This window comes from Microtus pennsylvanicus, chromosome 17, assembly GCF_037038515.1.
Source record: "Microtus pennsylvanicus isolate mMicPen1 chromosome 17, mMicPen1.hap1, whole genome shotgun sequence".
NCBI lineage: Eukaryota > Metazoa > Chordata > Mammalia > Rodentia > Cricetidae > Microtus > Microtus pennsylvanicus.
In genome coordinates, this window is record NC_134595.1 from 30,733,184 (window position 1) to 30,750,485 (window position 17,302).

At 48.2% G+C, this 17,302-nt stretch overlaps 1 protein-coding gene across 8 annotated transcripts in view; it reads right to left on the bottom strand.

The window, feature by feature from the left end:
* Agap1 (ArfGAP with GTPase domain, ankyrin repeat and PH domain 1) overlaps positions 1 to 17,302 on the bottom strand; it is a 448,779-nt gene that overhangs the window by 50,730 nt on the left and 380,747 nt on the right. For 4 of the 8 annotated variants that reach the window (XM_075951804.1, XM_075951805.1, XM_075951800.1 and 1 more), the window contains 3 exons: positions 16,530 to 16,607; positions 6,727 to 6,881; positions 3,745 to 3,835 (listed from right to left, as the gene is read on the bottom strand). In XM_075951804.1, coding sequence (XP_075807919.1) covers positions 3,745 to 3,835; positions 6,727 to 6,881; positions 16,530 to 16,607 — 324 coding nt within the window. The remainder of the gene's footprint in view (positions 1 to 3,744; positions 3,836 to 6,726; positions 6,882 to 16,529; positions 16,608 to 17,302) is intronic. The other 4 variants (XM_075951802.1, XM_075951803.1, XM_075951801.1 and 1 more) reach the window with 1 other exon arrangement.

Consider the following 17,302-nt stretch of genomic DNA (forward strand, 5'->3'; position numbering starts at 1 on the left):
TCTGTCCACTGAGACAGGGCTGTCATAGCTGCCGGCCACCTCCATGGCTACAATTTTAGCCCACTGCTGACTTCCTATCCACTGTCCACCTCCCAATTCTGCACATGATGCAGGTGAAGTTAAATGTCTCTTTGGGATTTTCTCCATGGTTTCAGTATTTCCTCCAGTATTCCCTCCTCAGGTTGGCCCCCACCTTGGCTCCTGTAATCTCTGCTCTTCTGATGCCATTCTCTCTGCCTGGTAAACCCAGCTTGACTTGGCTTTTGTGATAACCCAAACTGTAACAACTATGAACAGCTCTGACCTCTTTCTCATTTACCAGCTGGAACATTTTGCACAGACTTCCCTGACATCAGCTTGCACTGATGATGCTTTCTTCTGTCAGGGTTCTTTCTGCGTCTCCCAACAGCACCAATGCTCTCCCAGGATCTGGGGAGTCAGCCCTCATTCTTTCATTGTCCCCACAGACACTCTCTCCAATTCAGCCCTTTCTTCTTGATCTGAGCCCCCACACATGTCCTTACTATCTCCTCACAACATGGGATTGTCGCAGCTCATGTCCATATGTTCACATCCTGATCCCTGAAGGCACATCCCAACAGCAGCCGTGAAATGTTGGCAGGCCCAGCCACGTAACACTGAGACTCAGAACCTGCTGTAATGCTACCTGTCACTGGGTTCAGACAGGGTAAGAATGGAGCCCCACCCCTTTCTCTGTCTCATGTGAGACCCTCACTGCCTCCACTAGCTTGTGGACAACACTACCATCTCTACCTGGCATGCTGCTCTTCCTTTGCTCTCAGCTAGAATTGCCTACAGCTTCCTTGGGCACCTCCTACCTACTGCTTCCTTGGGCACCTCCTACCCCCAGTGTAATAAGGTGATATCACAAAACCTAAGACCTGCTTTGGGCAGAGCTTGGTGTGCCCACTCTTCTTGATGGCTATGGACAATAGAGGCTGTGAAAACACACTATATCAGGGTGAATACAGAACAGCCTCACTGTAGCAGAGCTCCCATCTGAGGAACTGAGGGGTGGTCGAAGGCAAGGCTGGTGGGTCAGACAAGATCTACTAGGAACTAACAGTGCTCTAGCCAGACTGTATGGGCAGCACTGGCAATGACAGAACTTTGTGGACCAGGAGGCAGAGGCTGGGCTGCTTCCTACCTTTGTCCTGGAAGGTCTGACATACTGGTGAGGACTGTGTGTGTGTGTGTGTTTGTGTGTATGAGACAGACAGAGAGACAGAGACAGAGAGCGAGAAAGAGAGCGAGAGAAAGAGTGAGCGAGAACAAGCGAGCACACTCTGGGATTCCCCGGGTCATTTTCTGGACATGCTGCTGGTGGCTGGCAACTAGTACTCCCAAAACAGATTTCTGTTGTCAGTGGTTTCTTGAAAGAGCTGGGCTGGAAAAGCAAGATCCTTCTAGAACAAAATTCTCAAATACTGATGGGCCTTGCCCTGAGTGGTGGATAGCACTGACTTTTCCAAATTCACTGGACGACAATTTCACTTTATAGACAACAGCCCATAGCTAAGGTGGCTCCATGCCCTCTTTGGAAACTTCTGGGACAGGCAGAGTATGCAGAGGAGACACCTGGTGACCTGCAGTAATTGTGGCCTCAAATCCCACATTGTACCAGAGTCTGGCCACATTCTCAACCCCCAGAGGGTGATACACATGAGATGGTGGGCCACTGAGACTCTTTTGGGTGGGTGGGTGGCTTTCCCTGGAGTCCCACTGTCTGTCACACCAACAGATGTCACCAGTACCTCCCTTTAGAAGTGGAGTGGCTCTGATTTCAGTCCACAGAGTCCTGGAGAGGGACATCTCTAAGTGGGTGTCTGCTCCTTTCTTGCACAGACCGTCTTCCTACCCACGGGGACCCTTCCTAAGGGAACGGCTGCAGTCAAAGGCACACAGCCTTCACAGGCTTCTAATCACACTGCCCTGTGAGCATGCTCACATCTCATTGCCGGTGTGGCCTAAGGGGATCTGTTTCCTGGCATTTGTACCAAAACTGGGTATTTACACTAAAAATCCCTCCCTGCTTGCTCATGTACTTCACATCAGACTCTCTAAGCATCTTAGGCCTCTGAGGAAGCAACAGGCTGGCGAAGGGTGTGGGATGAATTGCATAGAACTGCTTGCTACCTCAGTGACCTGGACAAACTGCTGTGGTCTAGACTCTTCCTTCCCTGTCCTGTCAATGGGCCCATGACAGTGCCAACTATCCAAATGATAATCCATGTGTGGACTGGACACAGCATACTTGGTGAATGGCCTTCAAACCTCTTTTTCTGAAGCTTCAACTCTGCCTTTATCAGCTCCGCCCCATCTGTTCATGTGGTGTCCACAGTCTGGTCTCATGGCCTCCCCTTCCTGCCCATTCTTAGCATGCATATATCCACCTCCTCTCAGAAAGGACCTGTGACCTCCAATTTGCCACATGCCACAGTTTCTGTAAAGCTATCAATTGGTTTCTTTTTGAGGAATCTCTAGTTGCATGCTGGAAACAATTACAGACATCAATCTCTGGATTTTTTTTTTTTAATTTGCCTCAGGTTTTGTGCTTTAAAAAATGTCTGGTTTAAGGAAAGTTTTGGACAAAAACACACTTCAAATATATGTTCTTTTCTCTTCAGCTCATGTTTTGAACGTAAAATTTAAAAACTCAAACAAAGAGAGACTTTAAAGCAGCGCCCAAAGGAGTCTGTGGAAGAGTGTGCCTTTCCTGTCCCGAGGACAGGCTCCTGCTGGGCTGTGGTCAACTAGGCCACCTGGACAACCTGCTGGTCCGGGCCCTTGAGGTCAGTTCAGCTCTTTCCCCTCGTCTACAGCAAGTCTGGGCTAGTGCCTCCGTGTCTCATGAGGTGACACAATCCACCTGCAGGTCTCTGGCTCTCTCTGCTCTTCTCTGGTGCACTCAGACAGTCTTCCCATAAAACTGCACAGAATTCTGTCCCTACTAGGAGATGTGGACAGCTCACCCCTGCCTACAAATGCATAAAGATCTCACAGCCCTTTGGGTAGTGGCACCCAAGTATCTGCATCAGCTCCATCGTTTCCAGCCTGAGTTGCCACTTTTCTTTTTGGCTCACCCAGGGAGAACTCTGTGAGGCTACAGGCTCCAGTCACACGACTCTCTCACACTCCACTCTTCCTCAGAGTCCTCCTGACAAGCAAACTCTGGTGGGAAGCTAGCTTTGAGGTTGAAGATCTCAAAAACCTATGACCCTTTGGTTTCTTCCCCAAGCCTGTTGACCATGTTCCCTGGGTGCCTTGCCCAACAACACAGGCGTGTTCAGTTCCCAGACATCCCTCACCTGAACCAGCACCTCTGTTTGAACTGCATTCCCATGCCCCTCAAGATCCTACGTAACAATATAAATGGGCAAAGTTTATTCAACATGGCTTCTGAAGGGGCAGACTTTGCCCCCCAGGATATGAAAAGAAAACTTCACCCTCAAAGGGAATATTACCTTTTGCACAACAGAAAGCGTGACATACTGGGGTAACTCCAAGAGATGAAGTCTTTATAGTTTCAATCCTTCAACCATTGTGATGCCTGAGGCTTAACCAGGGCACACAGAAGTCCAGTGTATAAGAAAAGACACACTTCCAACAGTAAGGCCGTGTGAAGGACACTATGTTCAAATTAAACCCAGATCTAAACATGTCTAGCCCTACATGCCACAGCTGATAACAGATCTAGGGGCACCGCTAGCCCTGTATACTTACTTTGGGTGTCACAGTCCACACAGTGGGAGTTCCCTCTCATGTTACGGATGGATTGCAGTGCCATGGCCTCGCTCTGGCTGGTTAGTCGGGACTAGGCACAAAGGAAGACAAAAAATGCGAGATATGAGCAGCCAGGAAAAAGCCACACATCTTCTGATGATGTCAGAGAAAAACCAAACAGATTGTACAGAGGTGTAGCGGTGTGCAATTTCCAAACAATTTTTCCTTTTCTGACGTCTTAGGGAAGTTCGGGAGGGAGAGCGACAGGTCGTATGTCAGGATTATTGGCTGAGATGGACAATCCCCAAAATGAGCCAAGTGGTCAGACCTCCATAATTTGTGAATGAACCAAAGACTGCTACATGGAAAATGTCACTGGTTAATACACCTTCATGCACATAGCTACTTGGTATGAAGATTAAAGAGTGAGAAAAAATAATCTGTGTTATCAGCCAAGGGTCAGGCCTTAATCAGCATGCACAGAGCTATCTTATGAATCTTTATCAGAAAACCCCAGACCATACCACACATCATAGCCAGAAGAGTCTCTCCCTCATGTGATGACCTCTCAGTTGCTATGAAATCAAAGTCACTCACTGGAGTGAGGCAGGGGCATTCATTCTTATGGATCTCAGAAGAGATTTTTTTTTCTTTTTAAGGTCCACCTATTGTGGCAACATTAGAAAATTTGGGACACAAGCATTTATAAACTAGGATTCCATCACTCAGAGATCCTCTGGCAGTTTTTCTATGCACAGGCACTGTAGGGAAGCCAGATGGGTACATACTGCCTTGCAGCTTGCCTTTCCTGCTGAGTACTTACTGTCTGTCTGTCTGTCTGTCTGTCTATCTATCAATCTATCACTTGACGTCAGCAAAGCCTCCAACGTCACCATGTAAGTGCATGCATATGAATCCTCTTAGTGAATGAGTACACAGCAAGCTCCTTGGCTGTGTATTCGGAATGCTCTAGGCATCCTCGACCCGAGACAGAGCCATAAAGAAAATGCTTTCTGTAAATAAATCCCCATGCAGATTCCTGACTGCATAGCAAGGATGAAATCCCGGAAGCAGGGGCAGAGTTGGAAAGGATATGTGTATTTTAAAAGGCTTATTTATTCAACATGCATTTGATATTACAGTTGAAGCAAAAGTTGATCAGTTTCAAAACTTAGAATAACTTCTTTTGTGTACAAATTCTTCACAAACTGAGGTATCTTGTGCTAAAGAGATGGATATGAATTTATTGCTTGTTAATTAATACTAAGTTATCATTTACTTACTGCTATTGTTTAATCAGCATTATTTACCGCTGTGTTTTTATTTCCTAAGAAATCATTTAACAAATTGAGTTGGTATCTGGAGGTGTCACACACATGGGGAGAGGGCGTCTACCTATCTCCCTGTTTTTTCCTCCATGTAGCTGTACAATGCTGTGACTCACTGGTCGGCTGCTCTATCTGTCTCTGGATTGTCATACTCGATGCTTCTCTCTCTCTAATGGAGTCATCCATGTTGGGAGAGCTATGTCCCATTTGACTCTTTCTTGGTGTCTGGTGTCCTTCAGTTCCTCTCAGGGGAAGCCATTTCCACAAGTGTGCTTGCCCATGGTTACAGAGGGCAGACTTAGGTGGGCTGGCATTGGCGTCTAGTTCATGACACCCTTCTGTCTGCAATCAGAGTACCAAAGAGAGAAGAGGCTCTCAAGGAAGTGGAATGGGAGGAGCCCACACTGGCCAGAGCTTCTAAAAACAAGAAGAGGCGTGACTTCAGTCAGAATGTGTAAAATTAATTTCTCCATAACACCCGGGGATGTGCTTGTCTGATCAGCATCACGTGCCCCCTTCCCTGCTCTGAAATCAGAACTCCAAGCCTATGGATGGCAGGTGTCATTGTGCCCAGGGGTGAGGAGGGAGACACATCATGGCTAGATAGGGATATGACCTGAGAATCCAGGAAGCTCAGAGTAAAAACTGTGGTTCTCCTGAGCTGGGTATGAACTGTCGTCCAAGAGAGAAGCAAATTACATAATAACAATAATGACTGTGGTCTGGCTTACCCTGGCTCAAGAGGGTAATAAAATAACACACCCCACCTCTCTGCAAAGCAGGCTCCCTTCTTAATGACAAAGCTGGCAATCCATCACGGGCAGAGCTTTCTTTAACGGCTTATAAATGAACTGCAGGTGGATGGCCATGTCTTTCTTCAGTTTCCAGTCGATCACAGTTTGAAAAATCAAAATGCTCACCAAGAATCTCGACGGGTCAGCAAAGGACTATGAGTATCTAAGGGTTCAAAGACTGAAATGCAAAGAACCCGGCTGGGAAAGACAGGACCGGTATAAGGAAGATTGCCGAGCAGTGGCCCAGAAAACGCAGTGAACACACTTTTATTTCTGGCCAAACAACTGCTGGAGAACTCTTTTTAATTACTGAATGAAACATAAACCAGACTTTAAAAAAAAAGCAGAAAATCCACCTTGCCCAAACTCCCTCTATCTCCTCTGCGTTCCGTTTGTATCCCTGTGACATTTGAGACATTTATGAGGGCAGAATAGGGCATCTTTTAAGTCTCTGTGACTTTTTCTGATTTATTCTGCCTCAAACAATAACAACAACAAAAAAATAAGTATGGACGCATAAGCAGGCAGAGTCCAAAAGGCTTCATCGCCTACAGAGAGAGGCGAAAGCTTCCCACGTAGCGCCGGCTGCCACAGCAAAGGCTTCATGTTGGACACCCTGCCACACACAGACGGCCAAGCCAGGACACCAACACATGCATGGTGTTTGTAGATACAAAGTGGTTTTATCTTTTCAATTACTTAGTTTTTTTCTCCTCACAAAGCATACCTGGGCCTTGTCATCCACACAAGCCATCTGATGCCCCTGTGTCCCCATACCCCCCTCCTGGCTCCACTTGGGCCTTCTTCTCACTTTAATGATCAGCAGCCTTGATTTTGGGGCAGCCTGCTGAGGGCCTTACCTTATTCTTGCTGCTCTCGCAGGACTGTAGGCTGGCTAGGATCTGGCTCTCGATGGCTTGGACCCATGCATCTCGCTCCTCGTATGTGGTGGCTTCAAAGTGCCATGTCTGGCCGGTGAGGGACACAATGATAAACTCAAAGTTTTCTTCTTGCTCTGGAACACAGAGGTGGGATGAAGAGCTCACTTTCATGAGACAGCAGCGCCCGAGCCCATCCTGTCACAAGTGCCTCTGGATTCAATGGCACAGGCATGGGGCTGGCGGCACACACAGGATGGGAGCGCTGAGATCTGATCCACACACCCGCCAACACTCAAGGCCGGCTTCCAAAGCCAGCAGCGATAACTAGGTTTCCATCAACGCTTGGGGGACAGAGAGAAAGGAGAGACAGCGTGGGATTTCAGGGTCTCTGTGTGGGCACAGACCAAGGAAAGTAAGTTTGCAACTTACTGCTGTCCCTTGGATCTGCGAGAGGAAAATGGGGTTAGTTCTGCTGATGTGAAACTGGACTACGGAAGGGCTTGAGTACGGATCCAGGGAACTGCACTGGGAACACCAAGGTGGTGTCAGCACACGGTCGAGCACTCATCAACGGGAGCCTTAGTTCTCATCTCACTAAGACCTGGACAAAGTGACGTCAGGCAACACAGAGGGGATTAGTGGGCACGGGTCTGGCTGGGTGGCCACAGAGACACCTGTTTGGAAAGGGGAAGAGAGCTTGTGTCCACGTCCTGTGAGAGTACCTGTCCCCTCCGCCTTTAGGTAAGTTCCTGAGGTGCATTTCCCTCCCCTGTGGATTGGGCACAGGCAGCTTCTGTGGAGTTTATCATTCGCTAACTGTTGCATGTGAGCACAGCGGCGCGCAGCCTGGCCACTGGAGGCTGTGTACTCAGTCCTTGTTCTCACTGTCCGCTCAGAGGCGGCACCGCTTAGGAAAAGCAGTCAGAAGCCAAGGCTGGACCCTTCACATGCCTCAGTGGATGAGGAGTTTCTTAACACTGTTCTGAAACTGGCTGTGTAGTCACAGGAAAAGAGTAACCCGTAGACCTGCTTATCAACTAAGTCATTCCCTGCCCTGCCACTGCACTGATGCCAGGGCATGGTGCCTCCCCTGATCCCAAGGATGCCATCAAGCTCCACTCCCAGGGGCTGGGACACCACCCAGGAACGGGATCCTCAGGTCTTGAATGTAAGACCTCTGCAACCACCACCACCACCAATCACTATGGCACACTTGTATGGAGTCTTTAGTGTTCTGAAAAAACAAAACGAAGACCAGCACTGAACTTGGAATGTAAGCAAGGTGTCTCTCTCTCAAGTGATAACAGGTCTTAACCCCAAGGGGCTCAGTCTGAACACCACCCGGAGGGTGGGCAGGTGGACACACCTGTGTGCAAAGCCTCGCATTTTCCCCAGAAAGCCCATCTCCAGGAATGAAAATGACAGCTGACGGAAGCGTCTACACCCTCCGACACTGCCAAGGCCCATGACTCCCCTGTAGGATAAGAGCTGCTGTATTTCAGTCACGCTCTGCAGCTGTGATATATTGCCTAGGAGGGGCCAGGCCTTACAGCCATGGCTCTGGCATGTCAGTCCTTTTGGGTGTTTGCACTGAGGCTGCGCTCGTGGCAGGGCCAGAGCATGCCTGAGCTCAACAGTACATGCAGGTAGCCCAAGGAAGCCGTGAGCTTGCCTAACCGTAGGCATGTGTGTTTCCTGAGTTCTTTCTGGATCTCTTTGGTTTTTGGCCTTTGGAGTTTGAGTATTAAGAGTTCAAAAAGCAGGTGCTTGTTGTGTGGTATTACCTTAAATGTATCACACTTGGTCATGCTGTGGAGCATTTGTTTCAATGATGCGAAGGTCTGTTGCATTCTTTTATGTCACATTTATTTAGCTTTGTGAAGCTTTGGTACTTTGCCTGTCTAAAACACCTGACTGGTCTAATAAAGAGCTGAATGGCCAATATCTACACAAGAAAGAGAAACGGGCAGGGCTGGTGGGCAGAGAGAATAAATAGGAGGAGAAATCTAGGGGAAAGAAGAGGAGTAAGGAGGGAGAAAGGAAGGAGTGGAGGACGCCAGGGGCCAGGGTGGAAAATAAGATATACAGAATAAAGAAAGGTAAAAGGCCCAGAGGCAAAACATAGTTAAAGAGAAATGGGATGTTAAGTTAGGAAAACTGGCTACAAACAAGTCAAGGCTGGACATTTATAAGTAAGACTAAGACTCTGGATTTATTTGGGAACTGGGTGGCAGAACCCCAGAGGAGAAAAAACATCAACAAAAAACAAAAACAAAACATCAACAACAACAAAAAAAAAACCAAAGCCAACTACAGGTTGTGGCCAGGAATGGTACTCAAATGAGGCCCATGTTTGTGGAGACGCAGAACAAGCCCACCTGCTGGGGAGGAGCCCCAAGGACCTTGGACATGGGGATTAGTTAAGTTTTTCATTAAAAAAAAAAAGACTACACAGTAACTTCAGACAGGTTTCCTCCTGGTTGACCTGCAACCACACCCTGTAATTCCCAGCAGAGCCACGGCATCTGTGGGCTTGAAATGACCTGTCTCCTGATCCACGGGCTTCTATGTCATGATACTATTCACTGCAACTTTTACCACACAGAGGTCTGCAAGACAGCACTGATTCGGTACCTAAAACTCTTCAGTGAAGAGAGAGGTAGGGCAGGGACAAGCTATATAATTCATGGGTAGAATGCAAGGACACTTGGTCACTCATGGGTGGATGTGAATACTGTTCATCAGGACATCTGCATAGCCTCCCCTCATCTGACATCTGTGAAACCCAAGGATAAGAAGAATGCTTCCTCTGGTCGGGATTTACTGCATGTCTGCTGAAGACAGGACAACTGTGAGCCTCCCAGTTAGAGCTCTGTACACTCCCTTAGAGGATTTCTGCCCATGTTTGTAGCCTAAATCATGAGCTGCAGTGCAAATGCGAAGGCAAGGAGCCAAACTGGCTTGACGGAGGTGTGGGCTCGGTCCCAGGGCTCTCGGTTACCTCTCCTTCATGCCTTGGGTGTCGGGGGAGGCAGAGGGTGGTCTTTGAAGGCCCTACTTAGCAGGGACAAGCACACCCATGTATGGATGACAGAGCACAAAATGACAGAAATGGCTGAGTATCTGGGTCAAGTGCTACACAGCTATCACTGAACTTTCTGCCTTGTTCTGATTCCAGCTTAGCTGTAATGGGCAGATGAAGCCACGCAGGCGCAGTCTGGCTCTGCCTTGTCCTGGGAGCCACGCGCCTCTCTCTGCACAGGTACCCAAAGGGCAGAATTCACAGGAACACCAGGAAACCCACTGTGTTGCACCGCCAGCTTTCCTTCTAGACGACTGCAGCTTCTGCGCACTTGGACCTTTCTCCCTCCTCTGTGTTCCCGGGGGGTCCCTGCTGCACCTCTCTGCTTTCCTTTTGGCTACCTCTTGTATCTTCTTGGGCATCTACATTGTAAGGATTTCTTCTCTCTACTCTGAGCTCCAAGAGTCTTGCTATAAGTGTGTTGGCCTTCATGTAGGATGTACACCCTGCAGACAGACACCTTCCTACTCCACTCCAATCTGCAAAGTAGCCGCGTGTGTGCTCAGTCCTTCTCTGCCCTCTCCGTCACAGACGCTGCTGTTGCCTTCCCTCTGACACCTCACTTCTAAGCCTGTGAATGAGTACCCAGTCAGGTCATGGCTCTCCTCTGTCTCCCCCAACCCCGTTATCTCTGGAACGGCTGGCGGGCACTGCCCATCACGTCTACTGTTTTCCAAATGACAGTACGCTGGACCACTCGGATGGGAGGAAGGTATGCGACTGGGTGAGCGAAAGGGAGCCGAGCACAGTGACATTAGCAATGGCTCCCTGGAGGTGTCCATGAGCGTGCCTCCAGTTCTCAAAGCCACCTCACTACCCCGTACCCCTTTCGGCTGCTTCAGGTTCTTATTGGGGTCCTGAGTGAAGTCTGCTCATCGCATTTTGAAAAGGAGGAGTTTTAGGGAGGACAGAAAAGTCCAGAGTTAATGTACTGTGTGAGGCTATAGAGCAACCTGAAAACTCAGTAAAAAAAAATGTTCTGAAACCCCAAACTGCACGTTTAATTCCAGAAAGTAACAGATGGTAACCCACAAAAGCAAGGGGTGTGGTCCTGCCCTCTTCTCTGGTGGAGGTCACTGAGTGCCACCAGCACACTGTAGTCAGGGATCAAGGTGCCAAGAAGCCCGATACCTTCCAGGGCCCAAGTCCAGATGTCCCTCTAGTCAGCTGCATCCTGGATGTTTTACTGTCTTTGGGTCTTTTCCCCTTTAAAAATGTTCCTGTCACTCGTAACAAGGACTGATGAAGCCAATGCATGGGTCCTGGCAGGGCCTGCCAGGTGAATGACAGTCGATGTTTACTGACAGCACCTCAGAGGCCTCCCGACTTGGTCCACGCTCGCACTTCACAGTGTAGCAGTGACTGAAAAAAGCAGACAGCCCAATGCAGCATGCTCCTTCCTCTCAATGCTCAGACATTTCACCGGGTGACGTAGTGCCCGTCAATCCCTCAATGGCCAGAAGGCTGTGTTACTTCATAAAATGACAGTTGATGCTAGTAGAGTTTTTAGCAAACAGATTTTTAAAAACGATCATAAGCACACCAGGCGCTATGATGTTGATCAGTCTCAGGGCTGAGTGTGGCCGCTGTCCTCTGTTCGTTTACTGTCCTTTGGAGACTGGGTCTCACTCTGTAGCCCTGGCTGTCCTTAAACTCAGGATCGCCTGCCTGCCTGCCTTGCCTCTGCCTCCAAGGAGTGAGATGAGAGCTGTGGGTCCTCCCTGCACCCCCCAAATGACAAATGCTTGAATAGTGAGAAGGGTCAGTTTTGGTGTTTTATTCTCTGGTGTCATTTGCAGATACACCAATCACTAATGACAGGCGCAGGAGCTTATGCAGAGTTTATTATGCAAGAGACTCAGGTTGTAGAAGACACTGTTGGCATACACACGAGAATCATGTTCTCAGTTCCAGAAACACACACAAGCACAGAGTTATTCCCCACTTCAAGGAGATGCCTAAAGGCCACCACCCCAGCCCGAAGCTCCAGGCTATGCACAGCCCTGGTCCCCAGCTCACTAACACAGTGATTGGGCTCCCAGGGGCTTAAACAGTTTTCTGTGTTTAACGGTTGGCTGTGGAGAGGTCCACTATAATAGTATTTTAGAGCCATGAACCTGTCGAAACCAACCTGCCCAATTATTCCCAATGACATTAATAACACCGGATATCGCACTAATTGTGTCCAGTTTCTATGCAGACGAGGCCCCGGGGGGCTAATTTTACCTCCTCAGGGGCGAGCATCTCAGCCATCAGACCGACTTCACAGGGAATCCCTCCTCATTACACAAGTCTGGGCTGTCAAACTTTTTTCCCCCTTAAAGGTTAATGGGCCAATCAGTCATCAATTATTTTTGTGGAATCCTAGCAGACAAAGGGTTAAAGGGCTACAGACAGCTGAAAATAGTTCAAACATGGGCGGCTGTTTTTAACAGGAGACACCTGATGAGGAAGAATACGGAGGAGGGGTAGGGGAGGGAAGAGCTGGACACTTGCAGACACTGGTCTCATAGACGATTTCACCAAAGCCAAGACCAAGGCCAAGGCCCTCCAATTTTTGTCCTCAAAGATGCGCTTCACAGTGGTGTGACCAGAACAAGGGAGCTGAGTGGGTTTGTTCTCCAAGGAGAAAGGATGAATGGGCTGCAGGGTCCCTCATGTCAGTTCCTCACTGCCACAGGGGATTCTGCATTCTGGAGGAGGAAAATGGTTTCCCAGGCTTCCTGGAATCTGGGCTCCTAACCTGAGGTCCACCCAGGATTCCAGCCGTAAGGTGGAGCCTGCTTCCTGTTACACTGACTCACAAACGTGGCAAGAATGACACGTGCTTTTGGCACTGCACAGAGAGGAGAGCTCCAACTCTGCCTATAGCCACCCCTCCATTCATGAGTATTAGCAAAGGGTTTTCCAGTGGGGCATCTACAGGTGAAGAGGGTTTGTTGTATACCCAGTTTAATGGGTGCCCGCAGGCAGGTCATTCCACCTCTTTTTCAAGATTTGTGCCTGTGAGTGCAGGTACTCAGAGAGGTCAGAAGGGGATTCTCTATCGCCTGGAGCTGGAGGTACAGACAGCTGTTAGCTGCATGATGTGGGTGCTGGGAACCGAACTTGGGTCCTCTGCAAGATCAGCGTGTATTTGTAACCATGGAGCCATCATCTCTCCACCTTTTTGGTCTTCAGCCACATCAGCACTAGCTGGCTAGGGAACACCACAGCATGCTGTCCCCACCTTCCTTTTGCAAGGGAAGACATCCCTGTGATCTAGAGAGGCCACTGTCCTCGGTGTGAACAGTGTTCAGTTTCAACCTCCAGGTCTCCTACAACCTGGGCCCTATGGGCCATGTGATACAATGTCATACACAGCCTCAGGCGTATATGCTATTTTTTTTTTGAGCAATACATTTTGTAAAATGCTTCAGTGTGTCACTTTTAAAGGCCCACATTCAATTGGCATGCAGTTTAGGCATTTGGCTGATGATGGAGACGGCCTGTTTAAGATGTCAGCTCAAACCCACCATCATGCAAAGGTTACTTTCATTTTCCCTCCCATTCTTAAAGGAAAACACGGGGGGCGACACATGTGCAGGGCTCTGCATATTTACTGCTGGGATGCGGTCTGTCTTCACTGTTCAGGGTCCCCTGGGCTCCCAGCTGCAGGAGCCAGGGAGTGAGACAATCAACAGACCTTTCTGCTAGCCCAGAATGGGTTGCCCAGCATGGCCAGCCTTCCTTGTCTCTCCATGAAGCCAACTGAGGAGCTTGGATTTCCCAATCTTGCTTTAGCTCCTATGACTTTAATGAAAACGGCCCCCATTAGCTCATGTTTGAATAGTGGAGTCCCAGTTGGTGGAACTGTTTGGGAAGGATTAGGAGGTGTGGCCTCACTGGAGGAGGTGCATCACGGGGGATGGGCTTTGAAGTTTCAAAAGCCTACACCATTTCCAGTTAGCTCTCCTTGCTTCTCTCTCTGCCTCATGGCTCTATCTTAAAAACGTGAGCTTTCAGTCACTGCTCCAGTGCTATGCCCGCTTACCTGCTGTCTGCCTTGGCTATGGTATCTTGTCACAGCAGTAGAGCAGCAGCTAAGACAGCTGCAGTAACATTTAATACTTAGGTATGCTTGCTTCTGTCAGTTTGTCCCTATACTGACAAGTGACTTTCCATAGAGTCTCTAGGTTGAATTTTAGTGATGATATTAGAACACCACAGATTAGATTTTGTTGAGAGGCCTGTGCCACAAAGTGATGGACCCAGTGTGGGTTTCCTCTGCCTGTCTCTGGACAGATTCCAAACCCACAGAAATGGACCTTTGTAGACAGAGCAGAACCACAGGGTCTTCTTTTTGGACTCTGGGCCACTTCTGAGTCTGGCTGATCCTTGGGTATGAGGGGTCATCTGCACTCACTCTGCTGACTGACAAAATGGGAGGACTCTGCACACCAAGGCTCGACCAAGTGAGGCATTTTAAGCAATACTATCTAACAGAAGACAGTCTTCAGCACGCACATTTTCATGAAGGGTTAGTTTATAGGCAGCGATCATGTGGTAACATCATACATTAAAAGCCTGAGATTAGAAGAATATTTTGATAATTTATGGACTTACATGGATTCTGTAACAAGTTATTAAAAATTATATGGGATAAGGTAGTATGCACACACATAGTAATGAGGAATGACCATGCTGCTCAACTGAAACAAATGTAACCATACATGGAGCAGCTTACTGTAGCTGGAAACACGGAATAACCGAAATGTAGTCACTGCCTGTACCCCAACCCTCACGGCTACCCGTGTCTCAACCCCCCCTAGTCCCCATGGATACCTGTGGCACTCACTCATAGGGAGGGACCCCAAGTGAGTTAAGCTACCGAGGACTCAGAGAGGAGTGAACTTCACCTAGTCATTGTCTGCCCTCTATAACCCCTAAGTGGCCTCCGAAGCTCTGGCTGCCTTGGATGCCAAGTTCCCAGTTACCCGAGCAGCGAATACTGAGAAGTCAGCCTTCCCGTGATTCCTTAAATACACAGTGTCAACTCAGCCCACCAAGGTCTCCTGCGTGGCCTTCTGGCAGGTGATGGGTAGGAAGGATTTAGTTTTGAGGATAAAGAGTGAATTACACATCCTCTTACTGTCCCTCAATTCTGTATTCAGTAACACTTAAAACAGTCACAACTTTCTTTAGTTTTTAAGGCAAGAAGTCATCAATAAACCTATAACCTATACCATATAAAAGACACCTTTGATAGAGACACAGGACAGAGAGATGATAAATACCCCAAACAAAACAAAACAAGAAAAAAGAAGAAGAAAACCTACCATCTAAAGAACCGTGAGGGAGCAAATTGACACCTCTGTGCTCAACAGAAAATTGTAACTGGTGAGGCGGCTTCTTAAATCCCTGCTCTGCCCTCTCTCTCATTTCGTTTTCTGAATGCTTTTAAGAGAGATGTGGCCAGGCCAGGATACACAGGATCTGGACCAATCACCTCCTCTTGAAGAGTGCAAACAAAACTGTGATTACAAAATGGCTCTTTAACAAGCTGCCCTGCGAGCGTGGCTTTGGTTTTGTGCATTCATTCCGGCTCGAGAGCAGGGCTTTTGGTGGCGAAGCAGGAGTAATTGTGAAGGGAAGTGAGAGAGGACGGGGATATAAATCAGGAAAGGTTAATGACTGGGATGTGAAGAAGGGACTTGTTTACAGAAATAGTGTGCAATTTAAAATTTACAGGAGATTTAATGCCACTACTTGGCAATCGCTAAAATCAACAGCCCAGAAAACAGTGACATTAAGAAAAATATTACAGTTATAATCATCCCCAAATAAGTCAATTAGTGTTAGGGCGCGAGTTCGCCATTACTTGACCCATTTGGCTTGCACTTAAGTGAAAAAGAAATCCCCCCTATTATACCAGGCTCGCTGGATTGTGACCTGCTTTGCATCCTGTATACCCGCCAGCCTCCCTTTGTATACTAGGTGGATGGCGCTGGTTTTCCCTTGCCTGGTATCAAAATAATTCTGACCCTTGACATTTGTAATCATAAAAAAAAGGCAATTTATAATTGTGTTGTTCAAATGAAGGTGTAGGGGAATTCAATCTGCTATTATACAAAAGCAATGACGGCTGTCTTTGGTGAAAAAAGCAACTCAAGTCAATTTGTGAACTTTGGCACCAGACGACCTTTAGAAACAAAACAATATACGGAATTTACAAGCAATAGCAGTCCATGCAAATGGCCCGGGCCTGCCTGCCTCTGGATTAGAGCTGCAGAGAGCATTATGGAGAATGCTTCCACAAAACAAATTAAGACTGTTACTTAAATGTCACGGCACACTATTGTATTTGGCTACAGATCATTACACCTGATACTAACACTTTTAAAAACTGTAATAACTTGGGAAATATTACATTGAGTGCCCACATGTATAAAGGAAAGGGGGGGAAAAGAGGAGAAAATAGGTTTCCAAAGTAATTTAAACATCACTACCCTACGACTGAAGGGAAAGGTCAAAATTTAAGTAAGCTGAAGGGAACATGAATGGCAAAATAGAACACACAAACAAAAGGATGAAAAGACCACAGGGCCGACTGCAAACACAACGTGGGGGCATGCGGCTGCATTTCCATGTCTGCATGGGGAGGAAGGCAGGAAGGCAGGAAGGCGGGGAGGCGGGAGCCCGGCGGGGCGGGTGCGGTTACCTTCGGTGTTGGTGCTGCTGCTGCTGTATATGTTTCGCAGGCTACCAACACGGTTTAGTTTCCACGCTTTGCGTTTGGCTGCATCCCGAGAGCAGAGAGGGCAGGGGAAAGAGAGACAACAAAAAGGAAAAGAAAACAAATGAAAAAGGGAGAAAAGAAATGTCAAAGCAGCGCGTGAAGCCACCTGAGTGCGCAGCAAGGGGCAGCACAAGGGGCTCCCATGGGCCCTCCACTCCCCCCAGGACAGCACAGAGGTGAGGAGGGTACAGGCGAGCCAGCTTGGTTAGTGGAGTGCTCAGGAAATCAGATGTTCCCAGGCAAATGTGCATAGACCCTTTCCTGAGCACAAAGCTACTTGCTGAAGGGCAAACGCTGGCCTTTGGGCTGTGGTGGGCTATGGTCCAGAAGCTAGTCCAAGTGACTTTATGTTTCAGATGCAAGTCTTTTAAAACAAGAATATTTTTCAACTCCTCCTCAAAACCGTTTGTGAGATGAACACTAGCTTAAACCGCAGAACCCGAGAAGCATCTTCCCTCCCTGGAGACCAAGTGGGCTCCCCCACAGCAGAAGCCTCCTCAGACGTCCTTCAGAAAAGACGGACACCAAGTCACTTCAAATAGAATGCTGGAGTTCAAGTAACTTTCTGAGCCAAGGGGACATAGAGCAACTGTGTACGCTGCCCTGCAGACATGTGGTGAGACACTCCAGGGACACAGATATGGTTTCTATCCCATCTGGCCCCTTCCTTCTACTGGCTACCTTGGAAGGCGACA